We start from the raw sequence: 13,930 nt of genomic DNA, 5'->3' as shown, positions 1-13,930 counted from the left end.
TGGAACATATGGAGCCACTCTTTCCCCATCATATCGGAGATTGTGTGACTGAGCTGTACTTACACAGATGACTCGGTTGGGGGAACCAATACTGGAACCAGGGGGCGAGATGGAGGTTTCTGATGTTCTTCTGTGCTGTGTGCATAGAAAACCACAAACTGGATCAGAACTTAAGCTGTCCATCATTCAAATTATGGAGATTATGGGACCAAATCCAGCCTTGACACAACGCAGGCATAACACCATTGAAATCAATGGAATTTCACTTGCTTATATCAAGGCTGAATTTTTCCCCACCATCTAACTCCAGGACAGGGACAGCACCCACCCCCCCAGCAGCGGGCTATAACCCTGTGAAACTGCCCAGCAATGCCCTCTGTATTCCCTCCCAATCACTAAGGTTGTTGTATATCGGCATTCTGTCTGGGTTCGCATAAGCCAAAATATCCAGTCCACTTTAATGGCCAGATTCAGATCCAGCAAGACAGGCCCTGCACATTAAAATCGAATGATTTTGAAAGACATGCAGCTGTTAATCATACCTAATGTTAACTGAGAACACTAGAGGGAACTTGTTGCAGGGCTTGGAAGGTTGAAGAGGCAATCTGTGGGTTTGCTTCCATAAAAAGTTGACTTCAGTCCTTCAGACTACCCCCCGCAACGGCCTGTCAGTGAATTGGCAGGCATGGTTTATTCCAGCATTGCTCTGGCATCTTGCACTACAACCGACAAGGCATGTTCAATGTGCACCCGAGGACTGTGAGCATGGCCAGCAGCCTCGCCACGGACAAAGGCCTCCCAGTGCTTCTTCTGAATGGCCAGGGCCGGCTTTAGGAAGTGCGGGGCCCGATTCGAACAGTTTCGACGGGGCCCCGACAGGGATGACTAAAAAAACAAACATGTAAAAAAAACACGTGGGGTTTGTACTCACCGTGCGGCGCTCCTAGTCTTTGGCAGCGGGTCCTTCACTTGCTCCGGGTCTTTGATGGCACTGAAGGACCTGCCGCCAAAGTGCCGCCAAAGACCCAGAAAGCCGCCAGGTGAGTAAAAATTAAAAAGGTGCCTCTAGCCAGGGAAGGGATTCTCTGCCACTTGCCCCCCACTCTGGGCGGCCCTGCCACTGGGCGCGGGGCCCTCTTAGGCGCGGGGCCCAATTCGGGGGAATTGGTGGAATTGGCCTAAAGCCGGCCCTGTGAATGGCACACAAGGAAGGGAATTGAGCAGGCCGAGTCATCAAACTTTTCAGCAGGGTGGAAAGGAGCTTTACAGCCGCTTGCATCCTGCAGCGTGGCTGTCAAGCTGTCACTGAGACAGCAGGGAAGCAAGGGGCTGATCTGGCTTATCCTGATGTTAGGAAGGGTGCAAAGGCAGGCAGCTTTGATGGGCCATATGGTGACTGCTGTCCTGGCCTGGAACATTCCTGGGTTTGTGTCTACCTACAGTTTAACAATCGGAACAAACAAACACCCACTAAAGCACAGAGAGTCTGGCCAGTCTCTGACTCTGTGGGCTGGAAGCATCTCTCCGCAGGGAGGAGGAAATGGCATGTGGAGTATGGAGGAATGATGCCTCCTCACACTGCTCAATAGCACTCCCTGCAGACATTTGCAGAGGTGCAGCTGCTCTTCAAATGGAGTCCTGCCCATGACTCCCCATGGCGAGAAGGATGATGGCTGCAATGCAAAACCTCTGAGGCGGGAGGGGGATCCTCAAAGTTCTGGGTTGCTGAGGACCCTTTGGAAAGCAGAAAGCTGAATGTGCTGACCCTTGGGCCAGGGTCTTGCAGCGTTTTTGGTATGGCGGGTCCCCCTCAGTTTGGGCCTTCCCCTCATAACTCATTTCCAGCCAGGGACCAGAGCTCTCAGGGGCACTTTCAGAGATGTCTGCTTGTCTTGGAGGCACACTGAAGCGTGCTTCTGGCCCAGCCACCTGTCACAGAAACTCCACCAGGAACCTCTGATGCTCCAGCTTACCTTCAATTTCTTCTCTGCTCTTGCTGCCTGTTTGCAGATCGGGTGCCACACTTCAGAACCTGAAAGCCAGGGGAACAGCAGAGGATCAGAGCCTTTCAACTCGCCACTGGAGAGACCAAATTGCCACTCATAGTCAGAACCAGGTGTAATAAGTACCCCTCCATCCTGACTGACAGCACACCCAGTTAGCTTAGTCCTGGACCTGCAAGCAGCTCTGCAGATGCACGTCAATCCTGCCCCCACTATTCTAGTCCTGGACCCCGACAGCTCCGCTGAGAATCCCCAGTCCTGGTCTGCAGCCTCTCCTGCTGTTCCAGTACTGGGGTTCTTGGGAGCAAAGCCTGCAAGTCATATGCATCTTTTAGATCAGTGGGTCTCAACCAGGGGTATGCATAGGTCTTCCAGCATCAACTCATCTAGATATTTTCCTTGTTTTACAACAGGCTACATAAAAAGCACTAGCGAAGTCAGTACAAACTAAAATTTCATACAGACAATGACTTGTTTATGCTGCTTTATATACTATACACTGAAATGTAAGTACAATATTTATATTCCAATTGATTTATTTTATAATTATACGGTATAAATAAGAAAGTAAGCAATTTTTCAGTAATAGCACGGTGTGACACTTATATTTTTATGTCTGATTTTGTAAGCAAATCATTTTTAAATGAGGTGAAATTTGGGGTACACAAGAGCAATCAGACTCCTGAAAGAGATATAGTAGTTTGGAAAGATTGAAAGCCACTGTTTTAGATTGTCAGCTCTTTGGGGCAGGAGCTATTTTGAGATCTGAATCTTGTACAGCGCCAAGCACATTCCAGCAAACTCCTTTCACCTGTGATGTAAACTTGAACTTGAATCCATGTCTCCACAGATAACAAGCCAGTGCAACATCCCCCTCCTATATCTATGGGTCTGTCAATGGGAGACCCTGTGAGCTTGTAAATGGTGCGAGTCTGCATCAAATCACCAAGACATGCCAATGGAACCCTCACTGATGGAGTACTGAGTGAGATTTAGGTGGAATAGCTCCACAGCTTCTGCCGGATGGGAGGAAAGTGACAGGCACCCAAGCCCAGCAATGTCTCTGTTAGTCTTTGATTTTGTCAGGTTTATTGACTTTCCTGGGCACCTTCTATATTACAGTGTGGCCACAGGAATGTCCTTGGACTGGGGCTGATGGATAGGGGGGCCGGGCAGAGGCACTGGACCAGTGCTTTAATATGATCTTTTGTGCCTCAAAATAATGCGTAATTCTCCCTTTCCAATCCATTGTAGCCTCTCCAACTCCCAAAGCCTGAGATTACTGGCTGGTAAAAGTCAGTGTACGCTCACAGACCCTCTGTTCTCTTGGCTACGTAAGTCATTCACTGTTGAATCTTCCATTCTATATGCATCCGAAGAAGTGGGCTGTAGTCCACGAAAGCTTATGCTCTAATAAATGTGTTAGTCTCTAAGGTGCCACAAGTACTCCTGTTCTTCTTTTTGCGGATACAGACTAACACGGCTGCTACTCTGAAACCTGTCACTGTTGAATCTGATTGTGTAGATGGGTAGCTAGAAGACTAAAACACTACCAGGTAAATGCCAGACAAATAACTCACCTCAGCGATGAAGAAACAGATTATTTAAAAATAAACTTTCAAACAGAAGAAAGGGAACTGCAGGTAGAAAACTGACAGAAACAACAAACCTCGACTGGAAAGTCCATTCCCCATTTACCTACCTACCAGGACCTGTGTTCAGGATTCCGTGCTTTTCCTGGAAACAGCGGAGCATTGTCCTGCCCCATCCCTGCTTTAGGTAGCCATATTAGAATCAGCTGTTCCTGGGGTAACACAGAATCTTGAACTCAGGTCTTGGCTGGTAACGTTTGACGTTCACCTGTGAGAGCAGGAACCAGCCCCCAAGGGAATTCAGGATCAGAGTCAAGATGAGAATGTGGCTGTAGCAGCCCCAGACTGGGCATGTACCAACACAATCCATCAGATAGTCCTGGTTCATAAATCATCAATTCCAGAAAACCAGACCCCTTTTCTTCCTTCACCCATTTGTAGGTGTTACATTTTGGGCCCCTGGATGCCATGACAGAACCAGCCTGTCACAGGCCATGCATTAGGGATGACAGGCAGGTGCAGAACTTTCATAAAACATCCCTGCCTCCCCACCAAACAAGGGATGTGGGAGCATGCTGGCTGACATTCCAGCATGACACTAATGGCATGGCCACTCCCCCGTGTTCACGCCAACACGATTAGCATCTCACGGAGGAGTCAGTCAGCCCCGGGGCGGAGGGCTCCTGCCACAAATCCTGCAGTGCAGGAGCGGGAGGGACCCAGCCCTGCAATTACCCCACAGACCTACAGGGTAATTAATGACTCAGGGTGACAGGCAGCTGCAGGTTACCAAAGGGAAAACACACCCTCCCTCAGAGATGGAAATAGCCCCAAAGGCAGCTTCAGCAAGGGATGAACATCTCCAGAGACCCGATTATTTATTTCCTTCTTGCTGAAACCAGCCACCTGTGCTGCATGGCTTAACACTTTCAGTGCCGCACTCAGCAGAACCTGGAAACAGAGGAGGGTTGGTTTTGTGGTTAAGGCACTGGAGTGGGACCTGAGAGATCTAGGTTCAATTCCCAGGCTCACTGTGAGAGCTCAAACATGTTCCTTAAACCAATAGTGGCCACTGATTGTGGTGTGTCTGTTTCTCAAGTTGGGCACCCAAAACCTTTGGCCATTTATGAAAATGCTGGTCCTGTTCTCTCTGTGCCTCAGCCTTCCCACTGCAAAAGTGGGAACAAGGAGGCAGCTCCTTACCTCACAGGAGACAGCAAGGGCTAACCTCTGAACAGTGTGAAATGCTCTAGACACTACAGTGCTGGAGGCCAAAGAAGTTCCTAGATAGGTGGCTCTTTAGCCATGGCTGGGAATCCCCCACCTGGCCCAGTGGCTTGTGTGTTCCAGTGGTGCTGGCCAAGTGCATGGGCAGGCATGCTCCAACAGCGCTGATGAAGTTAATATGTTGTGTGCACGTGCGTTACTGACAGTGACTCTGAGCGAGAAACAAGCTGCCCAGGAGGGGCAATTTCTCCTCCAGGAAAATGTCTCCAGGTCCCTGAGACCTCCCTCTTTCGCTCTTATAGATATGCTCTGACTAGGAATTATTCTGGGGAAGTTCTGTTGCCTGCATTATACAGGTCAGACTATGATCACAGCAGTCCCTCCTGGCCTTGGAATCTATAGCATTTCCTGACTCACTGAGCTGGAACGTGGGAGGCAAGGGAGAGTGGGGTGACTGCAGGGCTGAGAGTTCTGGCAGGGCGTGGTTGGTCACTCCCTCCCCCCACTAGGAAAGAAGGAACATTTCACATAACAAGATGACTGCTGAGTTGTTGTGTTCCCCAGCGTGGCTGGTGAAAGCAGCTGTTGGGCTGGGAGTCAGAGCCGCATGCCTGTGCGGCCCACGATGAGCAGACAGGAGCTTGGGTTTGTAGGAAAAGGAGATCTGATCCCCAAAGGGATCCAGTGGGTGATTCTCTGACACCATTGGAACACAGCTAACCTGCATTAACCACAAGTCAGCAACAGCTCTGGGGATCTGGCTGCATGAGCCAGCCAGGACTGGGCCTAATGTGATAGCCACTCCAGAGGGCTCTTCTGGGGCAAGTCACCACAGGGATTTTGATTCCTAGTTTACCTGCTAATTTCCATCTGCCTGCTGTGATTGGGGTAACCCCACTCCCAGTTCAGTGCATCCCTGCATTGCTGGTTTAGAAAGTGACACTAGTGACCATCAGCTGGGGGAGGTTTGCAGAAGGCCACTCTTCTGATGTTGCTGGGAATCAACAAATTATGTTACCGGCGGAGTTCAGTGGCAACGGATCCGTGGGGCACAGAGGAGGTGTTAATCTGCCCATCCCACAGCCTGAGCTTTCTCCCTGTGGCGAGGGTGTCCATACCTGTGAGATACATCTCCTCCCCTTCCGTGAACATCTGGTGGCAGCGGACGCATCTGGCACAGGTTGGGTGGTAGTGCTTCCCTCCTGCCTACAAACAAGCAGAGGAAAATGGTTCCTAAGCAAGCAGAAAATGCAGATCCACTTTTGCCTCCATTCTTCTGAGCGGGAGCTGCCCAGTCCCCTCCACACTCCTTCCGCTTGCAGTGCAAAACACAAAGCAAGATGAAAGAGCCTAGCAAAGGAGAGGTGGGGCCCCAACAAGGAATCACAGATGGCAGACCAGCCCTAGACACACTAGGACACTAATATCTTTGCCATGGTGCATGAAGAGAACCCATGTCCAGGGTCCCATTTCTTTCAAGCAAACTGAGTGCAAGGTGGATGTACAATGTTACAAGCTCCGCCTTTCATACTCACCTGGCAGTGGAGTAAATGACTATCCAAAGTGCAGGGCAGCAGAGAATTAGGCCCAGGCAGCCCCAAACCAGTGAACTGGGGACCAAATCCTGCAAACTTTGACTCCCAGAAGCACACCTCAAAGTCAACAGTATTACTTATGTGAGTAAGGACTTACAGGATCAATTTCTGCATTTGCTTTCAGAAGGATTCTGTAGCTGTAACTCAGAAATGTCCCATTGTTCAGCTATGGAGACATATTTTTCACCAGTTCCCACCCCAAGCTTCTCCACTGGAGTTGGACAGGGTGCCCACTTTGGCCCAGGGAGGGGGTCACAGTTGTGAAATATCATAGCAGTGGCATAGGCTTCTGTATGGCAAACTGTCACTGGGATTTTTACCATCTTGGGAGAGGGAGAGACACACCTACAACAGTACAAGGGGCTCACTAGGTTTCATTTTGCAGCCCATTCCAATGGAGTGAAAGCCAAAATGATTCCTGCTTTATTTTTTTTCCAGCCCTGATTTCTTGGGACTCTCTAGAAAGTTTTCTGCTGCCTTCAGTGCAAATGATGCCCAAACTTTAGAAATTACAATCTGCTATTTTCCCAGTTGTGATGTGGCTGGTCTGTTCTCCCTGCACTCTGACAAGGATAGTAGGTTTAATTGATAGCTTGCTTCCACTCAAAATGTCTGCAAGAATTTCAATTATAGACTCATTTGCTGGGCTTCTAAGCTCAGAGGCAGCAGTTGGCTCTGGGCTGTACTGAAACCTGGTCTGTATTGTATACAGCGTAGCCCCCAAGGGACATTTTACGATAATATCAGAAGGGAGAAGGACTAGTAAGGCTGGTAAGGGAATGAAAGAAGAAAGAAGGGCTGTTGTAACTTACTGTATCTAACTTAACTGTTTCTCTTGTATCAGGAAACAATGAGGAGAATGGGATAATTTGCTAAGAGGGGATCACTGACTCCATCATGAGAAAGGTTCTAACTAGATTATCTGTGGGGCACTGATAATCATAGACAGAGCTTTTCACCATCCTAGTCTTGGCTTCAGCAGCAGGTGTCAACATCACAGAACGCTCCCACCTGACTGGCATTAACTGTCTGTTTCCGGTTGGCAGCTTCATCAGACAGGCCCAGGAGCAAATGGGCCATGGAGACTGAACTCCCCTCACCAGGTACGTTGGCAGGGTCAGTGTGTGAGGGAAGCTCACTCTGCTGCTACCCATGCAGTCCATGTTTTGTAGACAAGCAGAGGAGCTCAGGGGCTCGGGCTTCAAACCCAGCATCCATACTTCACTAGTGCCAAATTCACTTCCTAAAGAAAGGACGAAAGTCAGAAAAGCCACTTGTGGCACTAGCTGTGGAGGAGGCTCTGACACTAGTAAAGAAGCAGAAGAACGAAGGGCCAAATCCAGTTCTCACTAAAGTCCAGAGGACTTTCCATTGCCTTCACCGAGGGCTGGATCGGTCTCCAAATGAACAAGGACAAGTGGAGCGGTCTCCACTGTCCAGAATGCTTTCGGACCATATCTTTCTTTTAAATACATTGTATATTTTAAATAATCTGTTCAATTGTTTCAAGATTATGCAAATCCTAAACCTGCCCTGCCACTAAAAATCCCAAACACCCCCTCTTCCCCTTGGATTTGTCAGGAGCCCACTCTGTATTTCCTATTGTTCAGAAAGCCTTGGCTATTTTTATTCTTTGGCTTTGGGGAGGTGTACCCCGCGACTGGAATAGCAAGGTTTACTGCAGGTCAGGTCAATGCTGAGCTGTGTGGGGACACAGGCCTTAAATAAGATGGGGCGCTGCCAGCCAGCACTGAGATACACTAGCTGGGCTGTGCAGAGCAGAGTACACCGCAATTCAGGCCTATCTTCCCCTCTAATCACAAGCTCTGAAACAACATCCACAATTTAAAACTCAACAGTCCCTCTGCAAGGAGAAGTGATTACACTTCAAAGCAGAATGCAACAATCTTGTTTATTTTGTATTGATTAAAATTACAGCCATTGTAAAAGCCTGCTGGAAGCTGTGAGTGAAGAGAGCTACTCATTATTACTTGGGGTCCCTTAAAGATTCATTAATCATTCAAGGCTGACTGCTCAACTCACAGTCATTTGGAACACCCAGAGGGTCATGGGATAGCACAAGAAAGCTCATTACGGCCTAAAATTATTTAAAGGAGCCTCTTCTATTTTGAGCTCTGCCAGACAAGACAACGAAGGCCTATTGCTTTAAGGAAAATAATTCATCTCGAACTCCTGGGCATCCCACCCTAGCCTAGTGACTGGTTCGTGATTGGCATTGGCTGGCCAGAGGTGCAGAAGGAGCCCTCTTCTGGGCAATGCAAGAGCAGAAGAGACATGGGAGAAAGGTGAGGGGTCACTCACATTTCGGCCATGACTGAGCAGAGACTGTGAAGTGACACTGCACTGGCTTTCTGGAAAGATAGGTCAAGTAATGCCCAAGGAGCTCTCTGTGTCTCCATCCCTCTGCAGCCTTCACTGCACAGCACATCCACTCCCCATGCCCTGTTTCCCTCAGGTCCATTCCAATAGCTGGATGAAAGTCAGCAATAGAGTCTGCCCAGAGGTAACCCAGAGCCCAGCTGATTTATTTCCAGCCCACTTGGTCACTATTGCACAGTTTCCTTGCCTGGGCACAGGGAATCCCACCTGCCAGTCGCAGCAGAGATCTTGAATAATGGAGCATGGCTGATGTTCAGAATGCTGCACAGACATGAACCAATTCTTCCCCACAGCAGGCCATGAAAGGATCATTATCCCCCCATCGCAGGTGGGGAGGCTGAGGCAGGAACCAAGGACGGAGGTGGATGTGAACAGTGGTGTCAGTTACAAGCTGGTGAGGTGGTGTAACGTGGACACAGAGGAGGCAGAAGAGCAAGGCAACAGCATGAAGAACAGCCCCAGGACGGGGTAAGAAGGTGGAAGGCAAAGCAGCTCCTCACACTCTATATTCCCCCCTCATGGTCACTCTCTGGTACAGCTCTGCCCTTCTGCTCCCCAAGCATGTGCACACTGACCTCTGATGGAATGGATCCAAAGAGGTGAGGTGATTTGGCTGAGGTCCCAAAGGGAGTCAGTGTCAGAGCCAGGGGGAGCTCAAGAATGCACAGCACCCAGGTTTCAGCTTCAGCCATAGTCCCCTGAAGGGGGTGGGGAAGGGGCTGGATGGCCCAGGGGGCTGGGTACCAGGGTCCAGAGACTTTTGCCTCAAAGTCACTGCTTTGGAGCCAGTCCAGGTCAGTAGGGACCAAAAGCAGCTATCATCTCACGGCTCTTTGGTGGCTCCTGCACAGAATGAGGGAGAGAGGCCTCAGCCCAGCTACCACCACAGCTGCTGTCTGGCTCAGCAGGGAAGCCATGGAGACGGTACCCCGCTCCCTCCAGGGCAGCAATGAGGCACACTCCCCCGCAGCTGTCCATATAGCGCCCATCATGAGGGTACACACAGGACCCCACTCTCCAGGACACTAAATTCACTTGAAAAATGTCTTTCAAAAAATAGCCAAGTTGAGTGAGAGCAGCGGCCAGCAGGATCACTCTGCTAGCACCTTTGGATTTCAGGCCCCCCTCATGTCCCTGAGGGTGTCGGAGTTAGAAGAGCCCTCCATGCCTTCTGCCTAGGACTAGCCTGGCATGGGAACCATGAGGAGTCCAAGACACCTCCTTTGCAATGCCCTCCCTGACGAACAGCACTTGGAATGAGCTCCATTAAAGGGACAGAGTGAGCTACTAAAGAATCACACCTAAAGCCCTGCTGGGATGCAGAAACCAGCCAGGTCCTTTGTGCTGAATCCCTGCTAAAAGAACAATATAATGCTGCTTGGGCTCGCTAATACATTCACATAAACCCCTGCTCCTCCTCTAGACTGGCCTGTCTCCCTGGGGTGCTTGCACCTCACCACTGGCTCATTCCACCAGCCTAAAGGGCATGGCTAGTGGGCTTGGCTCGGGCCTGCTGCTTCCCCTTGCAGACAGCTCTGCACCTCTGCCAAGCCTTTCCCCTGCTAGTGCACAGCCGCATGACTAGCAGCCGTGTTGGATGTGTTGCCATGGCAACGGGTAGGGGGAGTGGAGTCTGGTTACAATCAGGCTCCTAGGTGATTGTATTGAGAGAAGCATCTGAAAAATGTGCCAGTGTCACCAGGAGAGCAGGGGCAGTAACTGATGGTTATCATGGGCGCTCAGCGATGCCCATGCTATCCCTGGGAGATCAGACATGTGCTGGCAAAGTCCCTGGCCTCCAGTAACAGGGGAACGTGGCTAGGATTGAGGAAGGAGGGGTCCCTTTGAAGAGGCACTGAATTCCAGCTCAGGGGCTGGGGCACGGCACTCTGTAGACAAATACCACACTGCCTCTGCCCATCCATCCATCCCCGGTGCTCAGATATGGAGTTGGGCATGGTGCCAAATTAGAACCCACACAGATCTCTAGGAAAACACCTATTAGGCGCCCACGCTACATACACATGCTGGCACCTGCCATCTGGGAGGACTGAACCAGGGGATCCTCCTTCACCCTGTCACTTGTGCTAAAGGAATAACTTCCTCAGCTTTGAGTAAGTAGCAGGCTCTTGTACGTACCTATCACCTGGGCCACATCAGCCGGCCATATCTATTACCACAGTCACCTGTACCACCTTGCTACTGCCCTGCAAAGTGGTGCTGCAGCTTCTGCGGCTAAACTCCAATTCCAGAGGACAGTGCTGCTCTGTCCCACCCCAATCCCTGGGAGCCAGCCATTTCTGCACTCAGGATACCAAGGTCAGTCAGCGTCCAGACCTCCATATTATAGAGGAGGAAACTGCAGCCCAGTGACGGCAAAGGGCTCACCCCCAGGTGCACAGGGAATCAGTGGCAGAACCAGGAATGGATGTGAGGACCCACAGTGGCCTGCTCTAGCCCATAGATCACACTACCTTTCAGTCATTTGCATCACCCGGGTGTGACCGGAGGGGCCGTGGTTTGCCGAGAGTGTGATTTAGGGAACACCCAGTTAAAATGGCTCATGACAGGGCTTAGGTCACTGACAAAACTCTCAGGGGGTCCCCTTTGCAAAGGGCTGGCTAGATGGTTTCTCTTCACCGTAGGTGGGATTCCAGCCCTCTGCTGCTGGAAGGAAGCTAGCAGTCTTCTGCCTGCCCCAACTCACCTCCAAGACCCTGCCACTGATGTACCGGTCACAGGTCTCACACTTAATGCCGAACTGGGCATGGTAGTCAGATTCGCAGTATGGAACGCCGTCCCTTTGGAGGAGAGAGGGAAACAGGAAGTGAGAGGAGGGCGAGGGCATGGGGCAAACGAGAGACCCCCCCACGTGATACGTGGCTTTCACTGCATCAAATGGCTCAACTGAGATGTGGCCTGTATTAGAACGACCTCCCCAGAGGGGTGTTTGCTGGAAGGCTCTTCTGCTGTCAAGGGAGCAAGCAAGTGACCATTGGAAGGCTGGTGATGAAGCAAGAGGGCAGCTTCTCCAGTCGTCACCCCTCCTACCACAGGTTCTCCTCACCTACCCCAACCCTGGCCCTCCCACCCTCTCCCCCCACAGGCTCTCCTCACCTACCCCAGCCCTGCCCCTTCCCACCCTCTCCCCCCACACCCCAGCCCCGCCCCTTCCACCCTCTCCCCCCATGGGCTCTCCTCACCTACCCCAGCCCTGCCCCTCCCACCCTCTTTCCCCACAGGCTCTCCTCACCTACCCCAGCCCCGCCCCTCCCACCCTCTTCCCCCACGGGCTCTCCTCACCTACCCCAGCCCTGCCCCTCCCACCCTCTTTCCCCACAGGCTCTCCTCACCTACCCCAGCCCCGCCCCTCCCACCTTCTCCCCCACATCGGCTCTCCTCACCTACCCCAGCCCTGCCCCTCCCACCCTCTTCCCCACACAGGATCTCCTCACCTACCCCAGTCCTGCCCCTCCCTTCCTCTCCCCCCACAGGCTCTCTTCACCCCCCCCCCACTCTCCTGTGGGCTCCCCTTCTGTCAGCTTGTTTCCCCTGCAGGCTCCAACTCATTGCTCACTCCACACAGGGGCAGGGCGAGGATTTTATTACAGGCTTCACCTTCACGCCTCAGTGCTTCTCTCAGAGAGCAGCAGGAGAGCAGTTCCAAGCGCAAGGGAACTCTTCCTGCAGGCCAGGTGTCTGATCCCCCCACACCCCAGCCAGGCCAGGCTCATGCAGCCCCTCGGCCCCCAGGAGGGGATTCAGGACTCCTGGGCTGCCTGTCAGAGGGCCCCATGCTACCCTTGGTGTCTCAGACCCACCGCATTTGCACAGACCACAGCAATTGTTTGGAGCTGCTGGCCCTTGACCAGCTTCAGAGGAGGGGATGGAGTGGGGCTCCTGGGGCAGCTAAGCCCTGCTCTGGAGTCTGAGGAGGAGGAGAGGAGTGGTACGAGGGTACAATAGAGTTGCTCTTGCCTGCTAATGTGACTGAATGCGCCTGCAGCCTCCTAGGGGCCATCTAAGCCTGGCCTGTAAAAGCCTGATGGCGGGCATGCTTCATGAGCCAAGACCGTGCCAGAAACCCTGCAGCCGGCCAGCATGCAGAGCAAGAAACCCTTTCCCTGCTGCCTGCTCTCAGCCTCAGACAGTCACAAATATACATGGAGACCACAGCCCGCAAGGCCGCTGCTGTGCCCAGCACCACAGCCACCAAGGGGTGAGGGACAGTGACAGTCTGCCTGGACCAGAAGCATGGGCCAATCAAGCTAATGGAGACTCTGCCCCGGGGGAGCAGGACCAAGGCCTATGACAGGTACTTGAGCAGATGTGCTGTTCCATTCAGAAGAGGGCATGCGTGCCACATACTCACCAGCCAGCCCGTTCCCTGCGCAGTAGCATGTCTCGGAGGGATTCCGACAATCCCCCTCCCCATCATGGTGAGCCCCTTCCCTAAGTCTCCTCAGAGACATGTCTAGAACTTCCAGGATGCATCCTTCCCACCCAGCTGTGGGTGTGTGTGGAGACAGGTGATCAGCTGGCTCCCCACCCAGAATCCATTTCTGTGGTATGTGCTTCTGCTGCCCCTGCAGGCTGATGGGCGAGGGGACTCGTGAGCCTGCAGCAATCCCAGGGGTGTATACTAGCCCTCGGCCTCCTTGTTCCCTCCCCAGTGAGTGGCCACGGTCAGTGAAGGATGACGGGTAGGGACGAGGAGACACTCACTTGCTGATGTACTCGCCAGTCAGGATGATCCCGCAGGTTTGGCACTTGAAGCAGCTGACGTGCCACTGCTTCTCCAGGGCCAGGAGCGACTGGCCGTGCTTGATCTCCTCCTTGCAGCCCGCACAGTCTGGGGAGACAAGGAATGGGGCAGAGCATGAAACCACCACAGCTTCCTGCTCCAAGGGGTTCTGCAGCCTGGCAAAGGCACAACTGGGAAAGCCATGCATGCTGAAATTGCAAAAGTTGGCAACACTGAAGCCCCGCTCTCATCTCACTGTCATCTAGAACAAGGTGCTGTGACTGGCATATTTCAAACTCTGCCCAAGCTAGAGGGGACATATTGAGACAGTTTGTTGACTTGTGCCATCATTCCCTAAAGTCTTGGGAG

At 52.0% G+C, this 13,930-nt stretch overlaps 1 protein-coding gene across 3 annotated transcripts in view; it reads right to left on the bottom strand.

The window, feature by feature from the left end:
* The window catches only part of ABLIM3 (actin binding LIM protein family member 3), a 102,077-nt gene that overhangs the window by 22,954 nt on the left and 65,193 nt on the right, over positions 1–13,930 (bottom strand). For all 3 annotated transcript variants that reach the window (XM_054038500.1, XM_054038498.1, XM_054038499.1), the window contains exons 5-9: positions 13,543–13,669; positions 11,525–11,618; positions 5,941–6,028; positions 1,974–2,032; positions 64–135 (exon numbers count right to left, since the gene is read on the bottom strand). In XM_054038500.1, the coding sequence (XP_053894475.1) occupies positions 64–135; positions 1,974–2,032; positions 5,941–6,028; positions 11,525–11,618; positions 13,543–13,669 (440 nt within the window). The remainder of the gene's footprint in view (positions 1–63; positions 136–1,973; positions 2,033–5,940; positions 6,029–11,524; positions 11,619–13,542; positions 13,670–13,930) is intronic.

This window comes from Malaclemys terrapin, chromosome 8 (genome assembly GCF_027887155.1).
Source record: "Malaclemys terrapin pileata isolate rMalTer1 chromosome 8, rMalTer1.hap1, whole genome shotgun sequence".
Taxonomy (NCBI): domain Eukaryota; kingdom Metazoa; phylum Chordata; order Testudines; family Emydidae; genus Malaclemys; species Malaclemys terrapin.
This window is presented reverse-complemented; position numbering and strand designations above follow the sequence as displayed.